This window comes from Mchenga conophoros, linkage group LG15 (genome assembly GCF_057382185.1).
Source record: "Mchenga conophoros isolate Kocher_MC1m ecotype Shallow Benthic linkage group LG15, M_conophoros_male_GT1.1, whole genome shotgun sequence".
In the NCBI taxonomy this organism is placed as follows: Eukaryota; Metazoa; Chordata; class Actinopteri; order Cichliformes; family Cichlidae; genus Mchenga; species Mchenga conophoros.
Genome location: NC_140540.1, coordinates 9,586,558 through 9,610,756, shown reverse-complemented (window position 1 = coordinate 9,610,756; position 24,199 = coordinate 9,586,558). Strand labels below are relative to the sequence as shown.

The 24,199-nt window shown below is 40.1% G+C and overlaps 1 protein-coding gene across 2 annotated transcripts; it reads right to left on the bottom strand.

The window, feature by feature from the left end:
* Window positions 1-2,088: 2,088 nt before the first annotated feature.
* flvcr2b (FLVCR choline and putative heme transporter 2b) lies at window positions 2,089-24,156 on the bottom strand. 2 transcript variants are annotated; one of them, XM_085246356.1, is made up of 11 exons: window positions 23,043-24,155; window positions 19,546-19,687; window positions 14,609-14,749; window positions 13,232-13,299; window positions 12,728-12,831; window positions 10,708-10,818; window positions 9,114-9,219; window positions 8,444-8,555; window positions 7,205-7,260; window positions 6,076-6,237; window positions 2,089-2,661 (listed from the first exon to the last, which is right to left on the bottom strand). In XM_085246356.1, exons 1-10 carry the CDS (start codon window positions 23,634-23,636, stop codon window positions 6,160-6,162), a joined length of 1,512 nt encoding a protein of 503 aa, XP_085102482.1. In that variant the 5' UTR covers window positions 23,637-24,155; the 3' UTR covers window positions 2,089-2,661; window positions 6,076-6,159. The 2 variants fall into 2 exon arrangements, with proteins under 2 accessions (XP_085102482.1, XP_085102483.1); XM_085246357.1 differs by lacking the exon at window positions 6,076-6,237 and having other exon boundaries at window positions 23,043-24,156.
* Window positions 24,157-24,199: the final 43 nt, after the last annotated feature.

Below are 24,199 nucleotides of genomic sequence, written 5' to 3'. Positions count from 1 at the left end.
TATAAAATTACATATCTTAGCTCACCCAATACAGTGTTGCGGTTTTCCAACTGTGACAGGCCCTGTTTTATGAACTGGTAAGAAGAAAAAATGTTTCTACCTCCATGCAACTTCAATCCACTGAGACACACACTTGTTGGTATTTAGAGGAGAAAACTAAAGCAACTAAAGAAGTGACAAAAGACAAGCAGAAGCACTCGGTAAGAAACAAGTGACCCAACCTTCCTCCTGCATGTACAGTAAGTTCTTCCAAGCAGCTCTGAAATGTCATACTGGTACAAGGGGCCTTATTCAAACATCCATTTCTACACGTGGGTGGGCAGGAGTTTCCCTAGTGAGACAGAGGTCACACCCTGCCTGTCCTCATGCTTTTGTGACCTTTCTGCATGCGGTTCATGTATTCCACATTAATAAAACTCCTAGTTGTGTGTCTACTGTGTGGTACATGGCAAAAATATGAGCCCCAGAAATTCTCTCTACAGCTTCTCTTCTTGACAAATTTGATAAAATCTTAAAAGCAGCCTTGCTGGGGAGTGAGTGACAGCAGAACTGATATACTACTGCTCAGTAGTATTTCCACATATTTATAAGCTGATGAACCTGTAGCACCATGAAAAACCCATGACTCAAAATCTAGAAACATGTCTGTGCCAAAGGATCAGTCACAGGCTAACTAGAGAACAATGAGATCATCCAAGAACGGCTCTCTCAGTACTGGCCTTAAGTCAGGATGATCTCATAACAAAACTGCTCAGAGGCCAGTTATCTCTTCATGCCAATGAGAAGTTCACCATTGTCATCTTGCTTTATGCATAAGATAAATATTGTCAGGTTAATCTGCACCAGACACTTTTAAAGTTAATTACATTGCAATCAGTAAGCCCCCAAAATGTAAATGAATTCTCTTTTTGCTCCCCCCCAGACGATCCTGTGCCTGTCTTTATGTAACACTGCTACCACCGTGTGGTCGAATGAGGTACACAAAGCCTTGCATGTATATTTGTAAAGTGGAATTTGGATAAACAATGGCAATCTGTGATCCAGTTGAATCCTATATTCATCAGAGCAAACAGATGGGTATGATGTGCTTCCCTGTTTCACTGAAGGACAGAAAAACATCATGCTTTTGCATTTGGAATTTAAATGCAAAAGGAATTTAAATCTGGGACTCCCCACCATTTGACCTTAGAACTGAAGAAGCTTCTCGGATGAGAGGTGAAACGTCTTCAAGTAACTTAAAGAAGTCCAGACGTTTTTCTTTGCAAGCTCCTTTGACTACGATGACCTGGATGACTGAGAACCTTCACAGACATTTTGCATTTGGAATCATTTGTACCTGCCACCTTTTATCATAGCAGCCTTTTACGTTTGAATTGCAATTTTCAAACAGTGTCTCGGTTTAGATCAGACCAGGAAGAATGCTGGGCTCTGCCATGTGCTGTTTGATTTATCCAAGATAAGTTAAAACCCACATATGACTTCATCTTCTCGTCAGCAACTTAGACTATAGTTCCTGGGGAACCATAGTCCCAGCGTGTGCGTGTAGATTTGTGTACTGTAAGACAGTAATGTGTTTATCTTTAAACACAACTCAGTACCGTGTTATCAGTTCACAGGATCCAGATAACAGAATGACACATTTCAATAGCAGATTCATTACTATCAGTTTTTACGTGGCAGTTAGTTTCACATGAATGGCACCAGCTCCTCTATCAACTTAGGCTATCTCCGTGTCTTATTCCCGTTATTGTAATGCCAGACTGATGTCACAATGTGGAGATAAAGGCTACGACAAAAAGTCTTCTTGGGTCATTCTTGTCATTTAGACGAGTACTTTACTTCTGGCTCCGGCTGTATTTTGATGAGATCTTTGTGAAACTGCAGAACGAATTTGGGTCTAGTCAGATGCCTCCATTTAAAAATGATTTAAACACTAAAACTGTGTAACAGTAACAATACTGCATGTCTCTACTCTCAGGCCTGTGATGGGTGTGGTGCATTTGTGTTTGAGTTATGCTGTAACGGTGAGCACACTGTGTTTCTGCATGCAACAAGCATGAGGAAAAAACAAATGAATCAAAATGTTTATGCAATGCTTTTATTTCATGTTAAAGTAAAACAAGATTGTTACAAAAATACTACACAACCTTAATTCATCATATTTTTCCTGTTCTTCCCTCACAGTAGAAGCTATGGATTAGAGAACCTTTCTAAATCTTTCCCTGAATTCTAAATAAATAGTTCCCTAATTTCATAAAAAAAAATCTCTCCCTAAAATTTCTAGAAATCCTACACTGTATTTACATATTGCATACAGTGAAAAAAAGATTTTTCATCGTATACATAATCAGCAGTGCACTATACCAATAAAACTGTTGATGCACAAAAGTTTCTCAGATTTGTCTCGCAGATTCATTCATAACATTTATATTTAAATATTACAAAAATATTTCTGATTAGTGACATTATTTTCATTCATGTAATTATACAGATCAAAGAGCTTTTTTTAGCCATCAAGTTGATCTAAAGGCTTCCTTTGCACTATAACAGGGATGAGATCACGGTCATTTTTGAGGCTTGTTAGTGTGTTTGTGTCTAAAGCTTGGCTTCGATGATAACAGAAGATGCACTCAGGCTTCCATTGTGCCACTCGGAAGAATCCTGGAAATCAAAAGAGATGGGTCAGATCAGTAGGTTTTTTTTAATGCCTTCAACACAAAAAACACAGTTTGTCTCTGTAGACTTTAGTCTGTTTGGGCTAGCTTCCACCAAAAGAGTCTCTGGAGTCATGACAAACTTTAGCCTGACACATCTGTGTACATTCTCAGTCATCCAGGTCACGGTAGTGTCTTGAAGCTCAGCTAAACGTAATGATAGCTTATGCGCATATTCATACACACTATGTAAAGAAACACCCTAAGCCAGATAAATTAGCCTATATATAGCTGAATTTGTTAAATGTGAAAGAAAAGAGTTGTGCTATGTGTTAGAGCATATCTAAGCACTGCAAAAATGTCAGTGAATATAAATAAATATAAATGTTTCACCTTTCTGTCCTTTGTTGTGTTAATACACAACAAAGGACAGAAAGGCAAAAGATGAGACGCTTCAAGTGTTAATTTTCTTTTTTGTTTACCCTTATATGTACTGTAGAAAACAATCTATGATTGGGCCACGTGCAAAGGTTTTATCACATTCCTTACTTGTAAAATGAACCTTAATTAACAGATAAGATAGGTTCAAGAGCCGTAAACCATCTGACTCTTCAAAACCTTTGTGACACTCGAGTCAAAGATGAAGCTGACTGAACACTATTATCATAAATGAGAGCAAATTTCACCGGAAACCAACAGTAAAAAACCAGCTGTGGAAATCAAGAAATACTCTCAAAGATCAAGAAAACTTAAAGATAAAATTATGTGTCTGCAGGGCAAAAAAGGGAAAGAAAATCCTCATAGCACTGCACAAACAGCAGCAGAAAGTGCGCCTCAATCCAGTGTACACTTTACATGCAACTGCAAAAATCAATGTCTGAAAGTTTTTCGCCACAATCACAACGTACTGGGAGGCAAAAACGATGCAACTGTTAAATCAGTAGAAAAGATTTCATACAAAAAAAAAAACCTTCACAGGTTTGATTTTCTCTTAAAGAAAGGCAGAAGATCAGTTATGAAGATGGAAGATACAGGGAGTGCAGAATTATTAGGCAAATGAGTATTTTGTCCACATCATCCTCTTCATGCATGTTGTCTTACTCCAAGCTGTATAGGCTCGAAAGCCTACTACCAATTAAGCATATTAGGTGATGTGCATCTCTGTAATGAGAAGGGGTGTGGTCTAATGACATCAACACCCTATATCAGGTGTGCATAATTATTAGGCCACGTCCTTTCCTTTGACAAAATGGGTCAAAAGAAGGACTTGACAGGCTCAGAAAAGTCAAAAATAGTGAGTGCAAAGCTTCTGAAGCGTGATCATCGAACAATCAAGCGTTTCATTCAAAATAGTCAACAAGGTCGCCAGAAGCGTGTGGAAAAACCAAGGCGCAAAATAACTGCCCATGAACTGAGAAAAGTCAAGCGTGCAGCTGCCAAGATGCCACTTGCCACCAGTTTGGCCATATTTCAGAGCTGCAACATCACTGGAGTGCCCAAAAGCACAAGGTGTGCAATACTCAGAGACATGGCCAAGGTAAGAAAGGCTGAAAGACGACCACCACTGAACAAGACACACAAGCTGAAACGTCAAGACTGGGCCAAGAAATATCTCAAGACTGGTTTTTCTAAGGTTTTATGGACTGATGAAATGAGAGTGAGTCTTGATGGGCCAGATGGATGGGCCCGTGGCTGGATTGGTAAAGGGCAGAGAGCTCCAGTCCGACTCAGACGCCAGCAAGGTGGAGGTGGAGTACTGGTTTGGGCTGGTATCATCAAAGATGAGCTTGTGGGGCCTTTTTGGGTTGAGGATGGAGTCAAGCTCAACTCCCAGTCCTACTGCCAGTTTCTGGAAGACACCTTCTTCAAGCAGTGGTACAGGAAGAAGTCTGCATCCTTCAAGAAAAACATGATTTTCATGCAGGACAATGCTCCATCACACGCGTCCAAGTACTCCACAGCGTGGCTGGCAAGAAAGGGTATAAAAGAAGAAAAACTAATGACATGGCCACCTTGTTCACCTTGGTCCATCATCAAATGTGAGATTTACAAGGAGGGAAAACAGTACACCTCTCTGAACAGTGTCTGGGAGGCTGTGGTTGCTGCTGCACGCAATGTTGATGGTGAACAGATCAAAACACTGACAGAATCCATGGATGGCAGGCTTTTGAGTGTCCTTACAAAGAAAGGTGGCTATATTGGTCGCTGATTTGTTTTTGTTTTGTTTTTGAATGTCAGAAATGTATATTTGTGAATGTGGAGATGTTATATTGGTTTCACTGGTAAAAATAAATAATTGAAATGGGTATATATTTGTTTTTTGTTACGTTGCCTAATAATTATGCACAGTAATAGTCACCTGCACACACAGATATCCCCCTAAAATAGCTAAAACTAAAAACAAACTAAAAACTACTTCCAAAAACATTCAGCTTTGATATTAATGAGTTTTTTGGGTTCATTGAGAACATGGTTGTTGTTCAATAATAAAATTATTCCTCAAAAATACAACTTGCCTAATAATTCTGCACTCCCTGTAGTAGTTAACAACATTTTCTTATTGTTAAAGACTGTAATCAGCTTAATGTTGGTTATTGCTATAATGTCATTTTTAATTTCTTTTCACATACATTACATGTTCATCATTTTAAATAACTAAAGCAAAGATGGAGTGAAAAAAAGGATTAAGTAAAGATCCAACTAGCAAGGACTTTATTCCATTCATGTTGAGCGTCCATACTTTTAACTAGATGAAATCTCTGGTGGTATTAGTAGGATATAGGACAGCGCTGTAAGCAAGCAAAGGCAACAACAGGCAAGAACAGGAAAATTAGCAGTACCGCGCTGACTTCATCTGAAAAATCACAAACACTACGCTGTGATTCAAATCCAATCAAAGCCATGCCGCGGGCAGCAACTTCACACACTGGCCTCCTAAAACACAAGAACACTAAAGTGAATCACACAGCATGATGAGCTGTATGATCTCGTTCTTGATTTCCTACTGTGATAAGCCGCGCTGTTTTATTTCTATATGGAAGTGCCATTCGCATTTATGAGGAAAGTTTAAGCCAGTCAGCTGTTCAAAAATAGGATAGTTAGAAGTAGCTGTAATCCAATGTGAGGAAGTGTTTTGGAATCAACAGGTTCATGCAGGGGTTAATGATTACCCCCAGCTGACTTAATTGTCCTTAAGTGACTTTAGCTGATTTTAGTAGAACTGCTACTGAGAAAATCAGTAGCAGGGCTTCATGGGGAAGAATAAAAAAATCACATGATTTTCACGATTGTGTAATTATGATTTCTTTTGCACGATCCTCAGAAACACATAGAGACAGTAAAACAGGTGTAACAGTGAAAAGGGTGTACAGCAGGTGCTCTTGATCAGTGGCAGTGTGTGGTGATTGCTTTGTGCTCCTACCTTTGTGCACCTTTATGATGAGCTAAGATTTGAGATTTTTTTTCATTTTTTATTTTTTTTGTGGAAGCAGAAAAGTTTTATTGATCAGGCTTGAGAAGAAGTCTGCTGCTCGGAGATTAGCGATGTGGCTCCGTAGTCTTGTCCTGACTTGTGCCTCTCCGCCTAAAACAAATGCTTTTGATCACTTCTCATTCAGTGTTTATAGAGGAGTGGGGCTCCAGTCTGGAGTGAAGTTCACCAGAATCTGATCACACATATATGTTTAGTGGTTGCTCGTGCTAATCAGCTTCAAATAGTGAGGCCGGAGTATGTACACAAAAAGCTCAGGCTTCACTGTGTTCTAAGTGCTCAGTTTTCACAAAGCTTGGCTCTGTGTTCATATTAATAATAACATAGTCATCTTAAACAGACACCTGCTATTTAAATGCTCCATTTGTGAGGGGCAGCCAATCAGAAGAAGTCTTAGTAGAGTCCAAGTATAAAAATCTTGAGCTAAAAATTTGTTTAATTTGACTCTTTTTAAGATGGCTTGAGAGACTGAAACACATTTATATATATGTGAGGAATTAAACTTTAAGCACTTATCAGCAACTTCACCACAGATCTTGGAGACTCACCCAGAAAGAGGAAGAAATGTATGGTGACAGAATGACTTAAGAACAGAAGAAAATCGCAACCATAAAGTCATAACGGCTGACAAGTTCCATAAAAGTTTACATAAGAATATTTAAATGTGCAGAGTGCCAACAGAGTCAGTGAATATTCAACAGCGTCTTTTAGCTAAACTGATGCAGACATGCAGGATCACAGAAGACAAAGGCAAAAAACAGTCCTCCTCTGTGGAGCCCGGGATGCACAGGTGACTTATCGCTCACGACAGACAAACACTTAACACATGGATCATTTTCACAGTAGACATTTTGACACACTATTAAAATATTTTATTTATGGCATCTGTTGCAGTACATGGTACTAGCCAAAGGATGAAGAATAAAATGCTTTTCCTACACTGACATGTCAAAATGTCTTCCGTGAAAAGGCCTATTTGACTTCATAGTACCACCGCTTTTGTTTCATATCCCCAACAAACAAACAAAGCGCTACACCCTTGGCTTGCTTCAAAACTTACGGCTGCTTTGGCCTGCAGGTTAGCATTTTGCCTCCTGAGATCAGACTTGATTAAAGCTGTAAAAAAAGAAAGACAGAGAGAGGGTAAGTCTGCATTAGCTGATGGATCCTCCACTGCAAACACAGAGACGAACACAAGCAAAACAGGATCGTATTACTTCACACAAGTTAAACAGTTTATTGAAACAAAGTAATAACAGTGACTATCCAGTAGGTGGCTCCTATGCACAGACACGTTCAAGTCTTAATAGTGGCATTCAAGTTAAGACACCTTGTTAACTATTTTCAAAGAGTGTGTGGCTACCAATGCAAATCTAAAAACAACTAAGCCTGCTGAGAAACTCCGGTCAAAAGCAATTATTAAAAAAAACAGCGTGATTGTAATTTAATAATTAACTTCAATTTTCATGGAAGGAGGAGACTATTTCACAAAAACAATCACAGCCTTGCCTTCTAATGGTGCCTTCATGTACGTTCATACAAAGGTTTATCACCAATCGGAGAGCAGGGCGGATTTTTTTTTGTTTGTTTGTTTTTTTACAAACATTTTGTTTTTCTTTTAAAACTTCATGACCACAACAAGAAGTTTACTCATATGAACAAAAAGCAGTTAGTGAGTCAGTCTGTTGACCTTTAAGAAGTGTCATTAAAGGTTAAGGCATTTTTAAAAAGTTAAACATTGCTGCTAAACCCATCGATGGGTCATGAAAAATCTCCTAAGTGGTTTTGAAATCACCTTTATTACCTGAAAACACACCCCTGCCGAGTGCGTGTCTGTAGAGCTATGCACTGTCTTTACTAAATGGTTCCAGGGCTTAAGAAAATGTTCACCACTCCTCCCTCTGAACAGTTTAGTTGTATACAGCTTTGTTGTTCTCTAATTTCAAAGAAAATCTCTTCCTAGCGATGATGAAGAATGACGCAGAATGCCACCTCAAGCCGCAGACTCTGTTTTATCTGAGCTGCAGACAGCCTTCTTGTAAAGAGGTGACAAATTTGTCTGTTATGTGTAAAGTGCAATAAAAAATAGCATTATGTTCTCAAGTATTCCTCCAAATTACACCATAACTAAGTCCTGCTTTCTAGGAACGTGACATTCTTACATAGGAGTATTAGTAAACTCGTAACAGGATAAAGTGACAGCAAAGACAATTCTTGTGCATTTCTGTATGTGTGACATTAAATCAGTACTCTATTATGACTCAAAACTGTGTATTTTTCACAGTCACAGAGGTCTTACCTGTCATTATTGTGCCTATCAGAAGAAAGACGCACAAGAAGATGTTTCCTGCCAGCGTGCCGTAATTGTCAATGATCTTGCCTTGGCAAATGGTGAATATAATTCCGAACACCTGTGTGTGGGTGCAGAACATGGGGTAGTTAGGATTAAAGCTAGCGCTTGCACGCACCCGGGAAGGATAAAGAGCAAACCCCGTCCTTGAACTCGGTTTTTATTTTCATGCATCTTGGATCTTCTGCAGCTGGCGAATATGTTTATGCACCAGATGAAGGAAGCTCAACTACACACTGAGTTTTTGCAAATATATCACGCACAGTTGCCGTGATGTTGAGAGAATCTGTCTTGCCTGCTTATGAACAGGCATTACAAATGCATAAACAAAACTACGAAATAAATATATAAACAAGGAAGTCAAAATTGCCTCATAATGCCAAACCCCCCCACAAAAGCACGTTATTCCAAAGCAACGCCAGCCGTCAACAAAATCCCATTTTATTGTTTATATCCAAAATTCCCGTGAAAACCTGCATTTACAGTATAGTGAGTCAATTCCTCCAGAGCAACAGGCTGAATGACTCACTTTTTCCATGGAGGGAACACAGCTTACATCCATCATTTCATTGGTTCTTTTCTTCTTTTTTGCTATCACACTGAAAACATTGATCTGTACCTGTGCTGAGCAGTTGAGGAGGCCAGAAGACGTTCCCTCTGACTCTGGGTATGTCAGTTCGACTGCAAATTCAAAGCCCAGTGGCAGGTAGCCCGTCATGAAGAACCTGGACACAAGGATCCACAAAAGGGATAAAAAAGAATTTGTGAGTTTATTTAATTGCTGCTCGCTTTTTTGCTACAGTTTTATACGTGTAAATGCGTAAACAGGACACCTGCTCCGTTCAATAAAATGCCCCTTATCATGTTAGCTGACAAGTGCATGGACACTTTGTACCTACAACATTTGATTGTTCTTCCAGGAAATCAACACTCATGTTGCCTCAAGTTAATAACACTGGAGAATTTATACAGGAACAGCAGGTTTTTCAAAGCAGTCCAGTCACATCAGATTCTTTTTCTCATTCAACAGCAGGGTGTTGTTCTTCCACTAAAGTGACAGCAAGTGAAACTCAAATCAAAAGCCTCTGACATGGCTGCAATAGCAAAACACATCAGTCTGAGTCAGTAGACAGACACATTTCTTCTCTTCTGTCAATATGATACGGAGACTACAAAGCAGCAGACGCGCTGACCTTTAATGTCAAACACATTTCTTTAAAAAAATCCTGTTTAAAAAAAACAAGGCTAAAGTTATGTCTGCCATAGATCATGCAGATGCACTTCCAGAGGAAAGGAATTCCAATTTGGAAGATCACTGTGTGCTGCTGAGGGTGTAATCATTTCACAGCCACATAAAGGTTAAACTGGATGAACAAGATTGTTTTTTAATTCCAAGAAGAGAGAGGCAACCCAGAGGAAACCTAGTAGATGATTTCCCCCATAAACATTTAAATGGTTTGGTTTTCCCAGTTCATAGAGGTTATGTATTTTTATTTTTGTGATCTGAAATAATCCTGCAACATTATTACTATATGACATACTCTCGCTGTCTCTATTTTTTTGTTTTGCTTTGTTTTGCTCTGCAGCATGGGCTTCCAGGAAAACATCACTGCGAGGGGGTTTTCTTGATAAAACACATTTCAGTTAAGTTAAACTAATGCACATATATGCACATATTTATGTATTTACATAAGGACATTTTTCCTTTTCTCATGAGTTTAGGTGCAAATGCAGGCCTTTGTCTAAACTTTGTAGGGTCTACATGTTTGTAGAAGCTGAAACAACCAGGGCTGTAAATTATTATTGCAAATGTCAACAGAGGTACCGGGCCAAGGGAAATGACCAGAAGCAGAATTTAGGACATGACGGAAGATTTCTGCATGGTTTAACGGCTGAATCGAAAGTGTGCACACATACTTTTATACATACTTTTAAAATGTACAAATACAATAGCCCACTCACTTGCCTACTACGGATACATTCCATATTTTGTTATTTTTGGGTTTTTTGTTTTTTTTTACAGATCCACAGTATGTATCAAAATTTTTATATTCGTGAGGGGCGTTTGTTCTCTCTCGATTCACAGAAATAAAGGTGTTCTGAAGTAGAATCAAAGTAGTAAATGAGTAGAAATAAAGTCCTTTAATGACATTACTTGTGTAAAAAAACAACAACAAAAAACCAAAATGTTAGAAGAAACAATAAAAGAATACCCAAGTACTCCAGCAGTGATGAAAACCACCCAGAGGTGTCCCAGGCTGAGTGTAGCAGCATAAACGATCATCCCCACCAGAGACAAGAGGTAGACTGCAAGGGTCGTCTGCCTGGGGAAAAGAAGAGCATGAGTAATACATGTCACTGTGAGCACAGCAGTGATCATTATGACTGCACACACATATGTAACAGTACGTAGTGCGGCAGTTTTGCAAGTAAAAGAAACAAAACGTAAAGCTGCAGCAAGTATTTGCCAGAAATTTAGAGAATTTCGGGTCTCTGGGGGTGGGGGGGATGGGGGCTAGAGTGTATCCCAGGTGTCATCTGGCGAGAGGCACCAGCCTATTACATAAGAGACAGGCAACCAGTGTACAGTCACCAATTAACAAACATGCATGTCTTTGGACTGTGGAAGGAAACCTTTGCACGCAGAACATGCAAAGAAAAAAGACACCACACAGAGCTGGAGGGTTCGAAACCAGCTCTCTCTCCTTCACTTTTTCCTCTGTGCTCCACCCACCAGACAAAACGAATGCTCCTACCTACCCTACACAGCTAACCACAAGTCATTTTTGGCTTTTAGCTTCATGTGGGCTGGCTAACTTGCTTTTCCAGGAGGGAAATCCCTCAGCTTATGTTTGTAGCACGAGGGTATACTTTTTCCCTGCATTTCATTTAATCTGTGTCTCCAAAATCTTTTATGTGTGGGCAAGACTGCTTCCTATCCTGTTTCATGTATGCCACATTTATTAATCAGAAATCTGACATAAATCAAACAAACAAAGAAAAACGGAGCAAAGTCTAACGGGCAAATGTCGAGGGATAACATTTTTAATGCCTGAGAAAAGAGGAGGTGCAAGGGTGTAGCTCAACCCTACCTCAGACAACCTGTATTAAGGCTGAACGGCTGTTATCATTTTTTTTTGTCCATTGACAGCAAAAGATTGCTGCCTGCATGGGCGTCAATGTCAATATTTTGCCACTAGGTGTGCTGTGGAGTAATCTTTTCAATAGCAGGTACCCTTTTCTGTTTGCCTTACTGTTTGTCACACAAAATAAGGCCTTTGTAAATGTATTGAGAGGAAGGAAGTGGATTCCACACCTCGTGTGAGCCCACATCTCACAGTTCAATACAATGGGCGACAAACACTGAAGGTAAACACCACCTCTGTTTGCTTCCCCTAAACACACAGTCTCAAAGAAAGCTTATTTTATACATCCAAAGCTTCATAACAAATAAATACTAAAGCATGAAAAATGCAGTCCTGTAGAACTGGTAATAATATTCAAATATAAACTGACATAAACTTATGAATGAACACCATTCATAAATATTACAATGTAATAGCATAATTACAATGTGGGGAATTATACAATAAAGCTAAACATTATTGCTTTCCCCCTCATTTGCAATACAAAGCTGTTGTAGCTACAACAGAAGGGAGTCGACTGGCTGGACACTGCTGTCACCACACAGCCTGAGAGCACATGGGGCCGGAGGAAGAGTGCAGAGGTCGCTGCCGTAGCAGGATGCTGCACCTGAATAAACAGATATAGAGACGCAACACAAGATATGCAGGACGCCAAGTTCAGAAGGGAGAAGACAATAAACAATCAGGTGCCGATTTAGCAAAGTGCGTTGAGCGGGCGACCACATTCCATACGACTGCGAGCGGCGAGCCCAGGTTCGAATCTGACCTGCAGCCCTTTGCCACATGTCCTCCCCCATCTCTCTCTCCCTCTGCTTTCCTGTCCTTTCTTCACCATGTCTGTCAAAAAAGGTGAAAAAGGCCCAAAAAAACAGCACTCATTTGGCTGCTTTCTGGTGGCACGGAAAAAGTGGTAAGTTTTTAGATTATCAGCCCATCGCTTTGTTTTTTTTTTTCAGTTTCGTTACAAATAACGTTTGATTTTTATCTCCTGCTCTGCACGTCCCTTTGTCTTCTTTTTCCCAAAACACAACACCCCCTGTGGAAGAACTGCTGCTAATGTACTTTCCCTTTTCGATGTTCGCCTTACTTGTACGTTTTCGTTCTGTCCAACCAAACGCCGCAGATGAGGGAGCCGACCATCCCTGCGATGACGATGGTGAGGCCAATCCTCCCGGCGTTCACTTCTTCTCCCTAAAAAAGCCGAGAACAATGAGCAGCGCCCAAAAACTGTATATCTACAAGCATTAACTAGAGATCCACACAAGGAGGTTGCACACACCTTTTTAGTACTACAAACAGAGAAGATCGCTCCCTTTTCCTGTTGTTTAACTTATAAAATGATTTAAGAGAAATGGCACCTATGCCTTAAATATAGCATTGGTTTGAGCTTGTAAGCGAACAAACTTCCAAACTTGGTTTAGCTGTGATAAATCTGTTATTACAGTGTTGTTTATTGAACTTAAGTTACATTAGTTTATAATATTAAACCTTATACTTGACTATTTAAGTCTAACTATTCATTTGTTGAAGAGTCACTAGAGTTACAGGCAATAGAAATGATTTGAGATGAGTGCAGAGGAAACGGACATACAGGGTAATGCACGATGATCATGCGGTTCAGCAGGGTCCCGACAGCATAAAAACAACCAACGTTCAGACCTGCAAAATAGGGAATAACATCAAATAAAATCTGAAATCAGAAAAAAACACAGGACAAAAATATCTTTCACCTTCCCACTTTTCAGGAATCATGAAACTAACATCATTAACTGAATGATGAAAAAGTTTAGTAGTTGTTTCTAATAAACCTGATCGGAGTAGTTTCTAAAACGAGGATAAATGTGTACTGAATGCGTCCCCACCTAAAAAATAAAACACTACAGCAGGCTTGGGGGAACTCCAGGCCTCAAGGGCCGGTGTCCTGCAGATTTTAGACGTGTCCTTGATCCAACACAGCTGATTTAAATGTCTAAATGACCTCATCAACATGATTCATTCTCCAGAGGCCTGGTAATGAACTAATCATCTGATTAGGTGTGTTGACCCGAGGTGATATCTAAAACCTGCAGGACACCGGCCCTTGAGGCCTGGAGTTCCCCACCCCTGCACTACAGCTACAGCTCAGTTAAAGTGACAGGGACAGGTGTGATAATCAGAGAGTCAGAAACATATTAGTAGAAAGATTAGACACATGACAAGAAAACCCCAACAAAGAATGCACCTTGGGATAATATTTGTACTTTTTTTTTTTTTTTTAATTTTTGTATTATTTTTGTTACTAGTATAAAATAATGAAACATATCCCTCCCAGTTTATCCAATCTCAAGATTACTGAGTTACTGGTTAAACTGTGTGCCAAAATGCAACTACATTCAATTTCCAGCAACATAAAACCTAGATTATATTTTTTTTCTTTATCTCTTCAAAAATACACTTTATCATTCCGTTTTTTGTTTGCTCAAGTAACCAAGAGCTCCCAAAAATAAATGAATTCCTATCTCAGACTCCTTCCACTTCATCAAATCTTTGATCTTCGGGATCTTAAGGTCACATTGACCGAACGCACGTGTTAAACATTGTCAGGTTATAAATGAACTTTGGAGCTCTTAGGGTAAATCCAATTTATCTTCTCGAGGAATACTGTCATAGCTGATGACTGAGGACTACGTAATCTGCGATAAGATAAACACCATTGCACTACGAAGGGAATTTTCAGGTGTGATTCTACCCAATATCTGTGGAGGAATCACCACAGATGACATCATTTTCACTTGGGATGGCTTGTTCAACCATGGTTATGGGAATTTATACTACCTTAGTAAAAATCCGCCTTCTAAAAACATTTAACATATTTTCATGAATTTCTAATGTTGAATTATGCAACGTACGATTTAATGTCTTTTAGCCCGTTCTAAAAGGTTAATGACAACATAATTTAACAAAAATTTGGAGAACAGTAATGACAAACCATAGGTGACGACGAGGAGCATGAAGGGCTTGTTGCGCAGCAGGTTTCGGATGGAGGCTATGTAGGAGTACTGCTCTGGTGGAATGCTGCGAGCTGTGGCCTGGGCCTGAGTCGGTGGAATTTTAGGACGCTCCTGGAAAACTGACATGTGGAAAGATCGACAACAGTGTGAAACACAGTAAACAGCAGCAGTCTGCACACTTACAATGAAAACTGGAAAGCAATAAGAAGCAACTCTATTGGTGGATACGTCCACCTGTAATATTCAAAGGATCAATCAATGCTAAGTGGTAGAAATAAGTTCAGGGTTATATTTCCTCCCTAGGGCCACAGGCTTCTTCCTGGAAGGAGCCAGTGACACATTCAGGCAAGACTGGACAGGCTCTAACGCCTCTATGTAACCCACTATACTCTCATTTGCTCCAGTGAAAATCAGCTACTGTCTGGTGTTGAAGACATCTTGGTGGAGCTACGTGCCCCCGGCCTTGTAGGGATAAACAGATGTGTGTTTTTGTATTTCTTGTAACTGAACCAGGGACACCTTTTTTCCTTCTGGCAAATCTCACATGAGGGTCTGTGTACAGTAAGCTGTTTTCACTAATCCTCCAAAAGTGTCCTACTCTTTTACACAGTTGATCTGCCAATGGTGGTGATGAGACTGAAATTATACCGTGATCTCAACTGCTGTATGCGTAGTCATCACTGCACATGGAAGAATGCAAATTTCTATTCAAATAACCTTTGGAGTTCTCAGACTGATCACAGGTAAAATTTCCTATATGGCTTGGATTTCATCGTCATGGTAATTCTCCTTTTTCAGTGAACAGTAAGTAGTCATATGTCAAAGCAGACGGTCTCCAAGTTTAACTTATACGATTGTTTTAAAGAAAGGCAGAAGCTAAGCATCTTCTCTCACCTCACAGTTTATGCAAATTTCTCAATCCTGGGACTCTGTCTGCCCTGCTGACTCACAGCCCTTTTGCAGGACTACAGATGGTCCTGCCAGCAGGACAACCCTCACACATGGCATCTTGCATGTATGCATGAGGGTGAGCTAGTATATATGTGTCATTAAACTACTGCAGCCACCTGGTGTCAAGTTTCACACTAGAGTAACCAGGAACAGCATAAGTCACATCCCTTGCTTGCTAAAATGTCAGCAGATCCAAAAATCAAGGCCCTACAATAAAACATTTTCCTTTTTTATAACTGTGCACAGTGTTGCCACTTCAGGCCTCCAAAAATATATATATAATGGGAAAAAAAACCCTCCTCTGCCACCCTGGGATGAGTTATATGTGTTGAAATCACATAGCAACATTTGTGACTCAAAAATTGAGCCAGTACAGAAGTGCCAAATCACAAGCACTTCACAAGTTATAATGTTGTGAAATTGTGGGTAATGGGTAACTTGTAGCAGAAAAAAATGACCCCATTTGGGCGTAAAGTTGCCAAACTTTTGAAGCATTTTTATTAAATATTAACAGTTATTCAAAGTATGCAGTTTTTATGTTCTGGTGGCCACTGAAATTAGAATTATGGCACTTTCCACATTCAAGTAGATAAGTCTGGATTTGAGGCAACATGTCTGCCAAGCTGTACTGCTTGTGTCTAGGCCTTTGAAACTAAAAGGCACTGCATGGAGCTTAGCTGAGTTTTTCCGGGAAGAATATTTGTTTTAAGTCTGTTTTTTGATAGCCAAAGGTAGGGGCTCAGGGGGTTGGGAAGCGTATCTGTAACCGGAAGGTCGCCGGTTCAATCCCTGGGCTCTCTGTCCTGGGCATTGTGTCCTTGGGCAAGACACTTTACCCTACCGCCTACTGGTGTTGGCCAGAGGGGCTGATGGCACGGTATGGCAGCCTCGCTTCTGTAAGTCTGCCGCAGGGCAGCTGTGGCTACAATCATAGCTTGCCTACACCAGTGTGTGAATGAATAGTGGCATTGTAAAGGGCTTTGGGTGCCTTGAAAAAGGGCTATATAAATCCAATCCATTATTATATCATAATAACTTTTAAAGTTAGCTTACTTCTGCCACAGAAAAAAGTTATTTCTAAGTACGTTTAAATTTCAAGGTACGCAAGTGGAACTTTTTGAGATATGTAACTTTGGGTTATTGAGTCAAATTTTCTAGATAGGTAGACAGTAAGTCAAAATTTTCATCAACACCTTATGAAGCAAGCTTGCAAGCTAGCTAGTGCTAGCTCAAAAATATGCATGTCCTCTTATCCAAATATGGCCATATTCATCTTCAGAACCAAAAACAAAACTACAATGTCACAGTAATAATGCCAAAATAAAAAAGCTGCAAATATAAAGTTTTTCACAATAGCTCGCTTTAAAAAAATGTAAATGCTAGCCCGCAAACAAGCTATTTTTTTTTTCTATATAAGAGATTTATTGTGTGTTATCATACACATAATACTTGACAGTTGTCTTCATATTGAAAATGATTTAACCACTGGTCATGAGGAATGTGCCCACATTGCTTGAGGGCTGTGTGCTATATTGAATGTGATACAACCACTGGTCACAAAGAATAAATTGCATGTGGTTGGTGACTGGTTCCTTAAGGTTGCTGGTTCATGGTGGATGAAATCGATCACAAAGACAGTGCTGCAACAAATCCTCCTTGGCAGTGATTTGGGTTCCATTAGTTACAAGGAAGATGTCAACTTGTCTGACAAATTACACGCTAACTACTAGTTAAGCAGTAGCACTATTTTACAAAGTGCAACACAAACAAGAAATAGGAAATCTTTGCTTTATATGCAGAAGTTGTGCCTCTGGGCTTTATGTTTTAAAAGGAGTAACTTGTCCTTTGAAGGGAAGCAGTCTCTCTTTCCAGTTTGTGTTGCACCGTTTTCTTTCCTTGGAGAGTAGCTGGAGAGTGTTTACAGACAAGTTGATGTGTTTCGTGCAAACTACGGCCCACTGAAGCATTTTTCTAGTGACCAAAGCAATTGCAAGAAGGTTTTCTTCAGCCAGTCAGGAAATACATATTTCTCCCTAGCGATCAGAGTTTGTCAGGTGGTCACAGGCCAGTTCCTAGGCCTGTGTGACTAGTGTCTAATTCACTTGACCCTACACTGTTGCACATGTCACGTAGTTTGCGGTCATGTGACTGGAAAACTTAATAAGCTACACTAATAATGGTTGGATATTTTGAGAATACACTTTGAGAAGATGAGATGATCAGTGTCACTTGTGTCTGTATGTAGCTGAAGCAAGAAAACAACCAAACACAAGTACCTGTAAGAAATGTTAAAAAAAATAAATAAAACTGCAATTACTGACCTCAACTGAGCCAGTTCAAGCACATTAAACACAAAAATCCCTCTGAAACGTCAGATGACATTATTTGGGCAAATAATAATGTATAAATTAACAAAAGTGCTGGTAGGGGAATTTACTCAACTTGCAGCCATCTTGCAGCTACACATTCACCCAGTGATTAACCTAAACTATCTACCTCCAGCCTCGTATTTACCATAAACAGAGGCATTGTGAGTCCTCCTACCTTACTCTAGGAACCATAAATAACTGTTTAGTGGGTCACAGGCAAATTTGACACAGCGAGAGTCAATTATGTAGCGTACTTATGAACACAAACACCATGTGACTGACCGAACAGTCACATAAGCACTGAATAAGCTGAGGTTTGCATTTCATAGTGCTTCATTAACAACAGCAGACTATAGCCAAAGCACTAACACTGACTGTATAGTCAGTCTAAATGCTGTGCATGGTACTACTAGGAAATTCCTTCACAAGCATCCTTTTGTGTTTAGGAATGCAGAATGCTTATGAGGAACGCCAGCCTCCGTCGTTGCCCCCCGCCCCTCCCTACCCCGCTGCAGGAAAACAACATATTCATACATTCTCCTTATAGCAAGTCAGTGTTTTTAAAAGTAAAAGATATTTATTGCATTTTGATTAAACACTCGTACTGTTATTTTATCTTATCCATAAATGGCACAGCACATGATTCTGGGTTTCACAACAAATGCCACATTTGAAGGGGAATCATATATAAAGACACAGCAAAGCATTTTTTCCTCATCAATCACATGCTGTTTGTCATGTCACTTCCTTCTGCCACAAAGTGCTGAGTTCTCTTTTTCTTATGTCCATAGCTCAAATGACTTATGATGGATTTCAGTACACTTCTGACGACCTTACTTGTGCTACAATAATATCTTTTTTTATGAAAGTCCCCTTTTAACTAAGGTTTTGTGTTGTACGTGCATCCATGTCAGCACTTTTTTTGGTCCACTGAATGGTGCTTCTTGTCAAGAGTGTAAGTTTAGTGTAAATTAAAACCTTCATGAGGTCAGCCTACTCAATAAGAAATTCCCACGGGCATGAAGTAGGAAAAAACCTCATACAATACATGTCAAAATGCCCGAGCCTTTTATAGCAGACAGGAGCGAAAGCACCACCGAATGTCACTCTTTAACCATTCACAAAAAATCCTCGGTTACACGGTACAGTAACATCATTTTCATGCAATTTTATGTAAATTCGAAAACCTGACGGGAAAAAAACGCTTCTGTGCTTCATGATGTCTAGCCATGCGGAAAGTTTCATTTTATATGCAGAGGCGTTGAGGACACAGTTTTTACTACGGTGGAGGTTGTGTAGAGTTTCTTTCGTGCTGCACAAAGCAGCTAGAAATCGTGTTTGAAATAATAATGAACCACAGGCTTCAACTCTTTTCTTTGAAAATGCATTGTATCAAAAACCCTGACCCCCATCGGAAGATGAGTATTAAGGGTTTCAGTGCAACCAACATAATATACCCAATAATTTGGTTTTGCTGTGAAGACACCAAGAGATTACACATATAACCCAAGCTGTCTGTGTAGCTAGAAACCACCGGAACGAAATAAGAAAGTACCATCTTTGTGATTTTTGTTATTTTTTCGTGATTACCTTACCGAAGACAACAAGGACGAAGAGTAAAGTAGCCACTCCTGCCGTTATGTAGAACATGATTCGGATGTGGTGAGCCAGCTCATCCATGTCGTCCACATTAGGCACCAGGATAGGAGGCACAAGGAATCCGATTGCAATACCCAGCTGCAGGACGATGGAAGAATTTAACAGAATTAGAAGAAAACAAGTGCCACAAACAGTTTTCACTAAATTAAAACACTGAAAATCTTAGCTTTTTTAGCCCATTATTTCCATGTCTTCTACATGCCTTGTAACTTTACACAGTGCGTATTAAAAAGTTTTAATACTTGTTATTTGCCTTGAATGATTCTATTTAGAACAGGCTCCTCTATTCCAGGGAGGTTTTTTGCTGAGTTTGCAAAATGTCACATATGGTATACCCCGCTTTGCTGAACCTGATGACCTGAGTCTGCAACTGACCTCAGACCTCCTGCTCAGATGTTTTCTATTTGTGTCTGTAGAGGACTTCTTGGGTTTTCTTTTTGTGTGATTTAGGAAAATAAGACAAGGCCTCGCTGTTTCATTTTAGACCGAAGGCGAAAGAGTTTCAGTCGCCTTCTTGAGAAGCAAAAGTAGACTGAAGTAATTGTACACAGAGCTGGGTGACATCACTTATGACATTGATATCAAAGCTCCAATAAATCCGAAGAAGACATTTGAGCCTAGAATTTTATTTAACTAGTTACATTATAACTTAGTTTAAAATCAGATTTAGAGCACACAACTTGAAGATTTGGACGACCTTTAAAAGTGAATTGGTGCAGCGATTAGCAGTCGTATGTGACCCTGACATCCAGTCTGCCCTGCATAATTTACAGGCAGCTGTCAGACAGCTCTGACCTCACTATACAGACCCTCCTGTGGCAAAAAAAAAAAAGAGATGCTGAATACTGACAGAGTTCACACAAACCTGGTTTCCCAGAACTCCTATGGAGCAAGCGGTGGAAACTTCTTTCTCTCCAAACCACACAGAGGCAAGGTATGAAGGAATACCGAGGATAAACACTGTGGCTACTGAGCACACAAACTGGCCAAAAAAGGTCACTGGGAAAGTATCTGGACTGGCACTACCGATTTTTATCCAAGCGCCAATGCAGTTAAAGGCTGACCCGACGAGGACAACATCCCGGATGCCCCTGTTGTCCAAGAACCAGAGGATGGGCAGAATAAGTGGAATGTAAGTGAGCAGATAAATCATGGCCAACCAATCAATAGCCAGAGCATCAATGTTGTAGAAACGCATGAATATGTTGCTAATAATGCCATACTGTAGCCACATGAAGGCATTGCTTGCTGAGACAAAACTGAAGAGAAACAGCATGAACCAACGACGGTGATACAGCTTGGTCTCAACTTTTGGGGCCAAATCCGACTGGTCACCCAAAGTCTCCATGTGTAAGCAGGACCCTGTGGAGACCGCTCTGCCAAAAGGCTCTGGACTCCATTGCAGTGATGAAAAGCCTGGAGCAAGATTCTTTGCAGCCTTGGAACACAGCCATTCTTCACCGCTGAGCTCCGAATTTGCACGGTCCCCTTTCAAAGTATTGTTTTGCGGCATTTCAACTGTCCTGAAACGGGCCCCCCGAAATGTTCGAGACCAGAGGTCTCAAGATTCAAGAGCTTGTGTCCTAACAGCTTACTGTCCTCTGTTCAAACTGCCTGCAGTAGAGAGATGCCAGAGAGCGAGAGCAGCTGGAATTAGTGTTGCCTTACTGGTGTCCCAGGTCCCTTCGCATGTGATGACACTGTGCTCCTTTACCCCATGTCCACATATTTATTACACCCAGTCCTGTCATGTGATGTTAATATAGGATGTTAATATCTTCCATTAACTAACTAATAACTGAGAAAAACATGTTCCTCTGTTGAACTTTAACCATTTTTCTTGTTAAAGTTCACCCATTTCAGTTTTTCGGTTAATATTTCAAAGTCTTAGTTATTGTTCACTCTGAAGTATCTGTTTTCTGTTGGGGAAAATACCAAGAATTCTCCAATCTTTCAGGTTTTTTTGCATGCAAACTGTTTAAAATTTATACTGCAGAACAGACTTGGAGAAACAAACTGCTCATCCAGCATTGCGGGCACTAAATGTGTAACCTTATGTAACAAACCATTTAGATGATTATGATATTATGATATTATGATGATTATGATGATTATACTACTGTGATAGGATGAAAAGCACTGATATCCAGGCAGTTTAGAATGAATCCAATTAAAAGTATTGGAGGGTTAGACAGTGGTCTAATCAGGTTTTTAAGCATCTGTTATGTTTGTGTTTTATAAAAGAGACAAAAAAAGTAAATTGAGTATATTTGGGAGGTGTTTGCAGATTCCCAGATTGCGAACAACAGTTTGTTCTTAGTTATTCAGACTGTATCCAACTGTTTCCCAGTAAGAAATGATGACATTTCAGTGATATTTGCTTGGAGTTGATGTTAATGTGACTCAAGCGTTGCTTGTTCAGAAACTTTTAGTGTTAAGTCTGATACTTTGGTATTTCATGATACCAAAGGCACACTGCTGATCTTTGCACTCCTTTGTGCTGATTTGACAGCTCACATGATTTTCAACTGCCCTGTTGCTCCTAATTTATAGCGGTACATCGGCAGCTCATGAACTCTTTTATGAGGGGGTATATTTTTTGTAAAAAAGCAAAACAACATTAAAACAAAATGGAAAAAATATATATAGTTGGTTAACTCTTGCTTACATGAAGTGCTCAATATTTATTATTTCATATGTACATTCACATTCAAAACAGTCTCCTCGTGAATGCTTCTACACCTCTGAATTTGTTTTCTACACTAATGGATTTTTAGCTCATCTTTAGTCCAATGCAGTGCTATCTATCTATGCATGCGTTCATGCCGCTGAGTACAGTACTTTCTGACCAGACTTTTGCCCTAGGTTTATCTATTACATAATGCACTGCTGTCTGAGGGTAATAGTAGATTCAACGGAGCTTGTAATTCATGTCTCCCCTAAGTCATGCCATTGGACACATAAAGGCAGATAAAGGTGTGTATATATATATATATATATATATATATATATATATATATATATATATATATATATATATATATAGTTGTTGTCTTTTGGGATGGGGATTACTATTACTATTACTCTCCTGAAAGTGGAAGAGTCTGGGAAACTTTTTGTCGCTCATTAAAAAGTTACATATAAATTAGGACACATAGTTTTTGTTGTTGTAGCTCTTTGTTTTGTCTTGCATGTCAGTCCACGCTGTGTGCATTGTTGCTGTCCCACATCCCCAGCATCCAGTACTGTTGCTTGGTGATGCACTATGGTCACTTAAACGTGCGTAATTACGCAAACGTGCTTGGAGATATGGCAGGGTCCAAGTTATTAGCATTATTAGCCTAATCATAGGATCCATACATTCTCAAGTAGGTTAAACGTTAATTTAACCTACTTTCCAACTATAGGACGGCCTTTGCATCGAACACCCTACCTGATTCCCGAAGACTCCGATGGAGCATGCAGTGGACACTTCCTCTGAACCAAACCACACCGACGCGATTCTAGATGGCATCCCGAGGATGAAGACCTGCGCGAAAGAGCAGCAAAACTGTCCCAGGAATGTCACGTAGAACAGGTTGGGTCTGACGCTGGCCACTTTGATCCACGTCCCCGCGCAGTTGAGCGCCGTGGCGACGAGGGCGATGACCCGGAGCCCTTTTTTGTCCAGCAGCCAGGTTACCGGGAAGATGAAGGGAATGTATGTGAGCATGTAGATCATAGACATCCAGTCTATGGTGAAATCATCGACGCTGTAGAACTTGGTGAAAATGTTGCTGATAATGCTGTACTGTATCCATTGGTAAGAGTTGCTCAGCGAATATAAGCTGAACAAGAAGACGATCACCCATCGTCGGTGGTAAAGACGGGTAGCTTGCAGTCCTTCGCTGCCGTTCCCTTCACTTGAGACGTCGCTGGGCTTCGCAGCGTCGCCCCCCTCCAGCTTAACATGGTTGTCAGAGTCCGCCTTCCACACACTCTGATCCTCGTTTGGTTTAGTGTCTTCCAGCGCTTGTTTCTCACTCATGTTCCTCTAGGTCTCCTCAGTAATACTCATCGGGAATAAACTTGGCACTCAGCTGCTGTGGTTTTGTTAACCCACACTCAACAAAAGTGAAAGAACCTGAATTCGCTCTTTTTTCATTGAGGAACATTCAGCGCTTTAGGAAAGTCTAACCTACCGTAAAAGAAAGTCAGGCCTAACACGATATGTATTCAGCAGCAGAAGCTCCCTTTCCACTCTGTTTTACATAAATATATATGCTTAGAAAGAGAAAAAGTTTTTAAAAGAGGCGAGCTTCCAATGTTTTTGCGGCTGTCTCCAAAATCTATCGGTTCATTTCCTCCCGGCTGAGCACTGAAGATATTTTTGGTACCCGAACTTTCACCCAGATCCTGGGAAAGTTAACAAACTTTGAGCTGCAGATGATTTAATGCCAGTTTAATAGTTATCTGAAGTTTAGTTTCCCGATCGGTACCACGTGTCGGAGAGCCGGCTACTATAACCCTCCACCCGGACTTAAAAGACCGCGTTGGGATCTTGAAACGAACTCGGTAAGCTCATGCACAAGGGCGGAGTTTTAGATAAAA

Coding starts and splice junctions, on each gene's coding strand:
- flvcr2b (XM_085246356.1), bottom strand. CDS start 23,636: ATGAGTGAGAAACAAGCGCTGGAAGACACTAAACCAAACGAGGATCAG. Junction 14,750..19,545: donor CTTCGTCCTTGTTGTCTTCG/GTAAGGTAATCA, acceptor TCCACATGTCAG/TTTTCCAGGAGCGTCCTAAA. Junction 7,261..8,443: donor GATAGGCACAATAATGACAG/GTAAGACCTCTG, acceptor CTTTTTTTACAG/CTTTAATCAAGTCTGATCTC.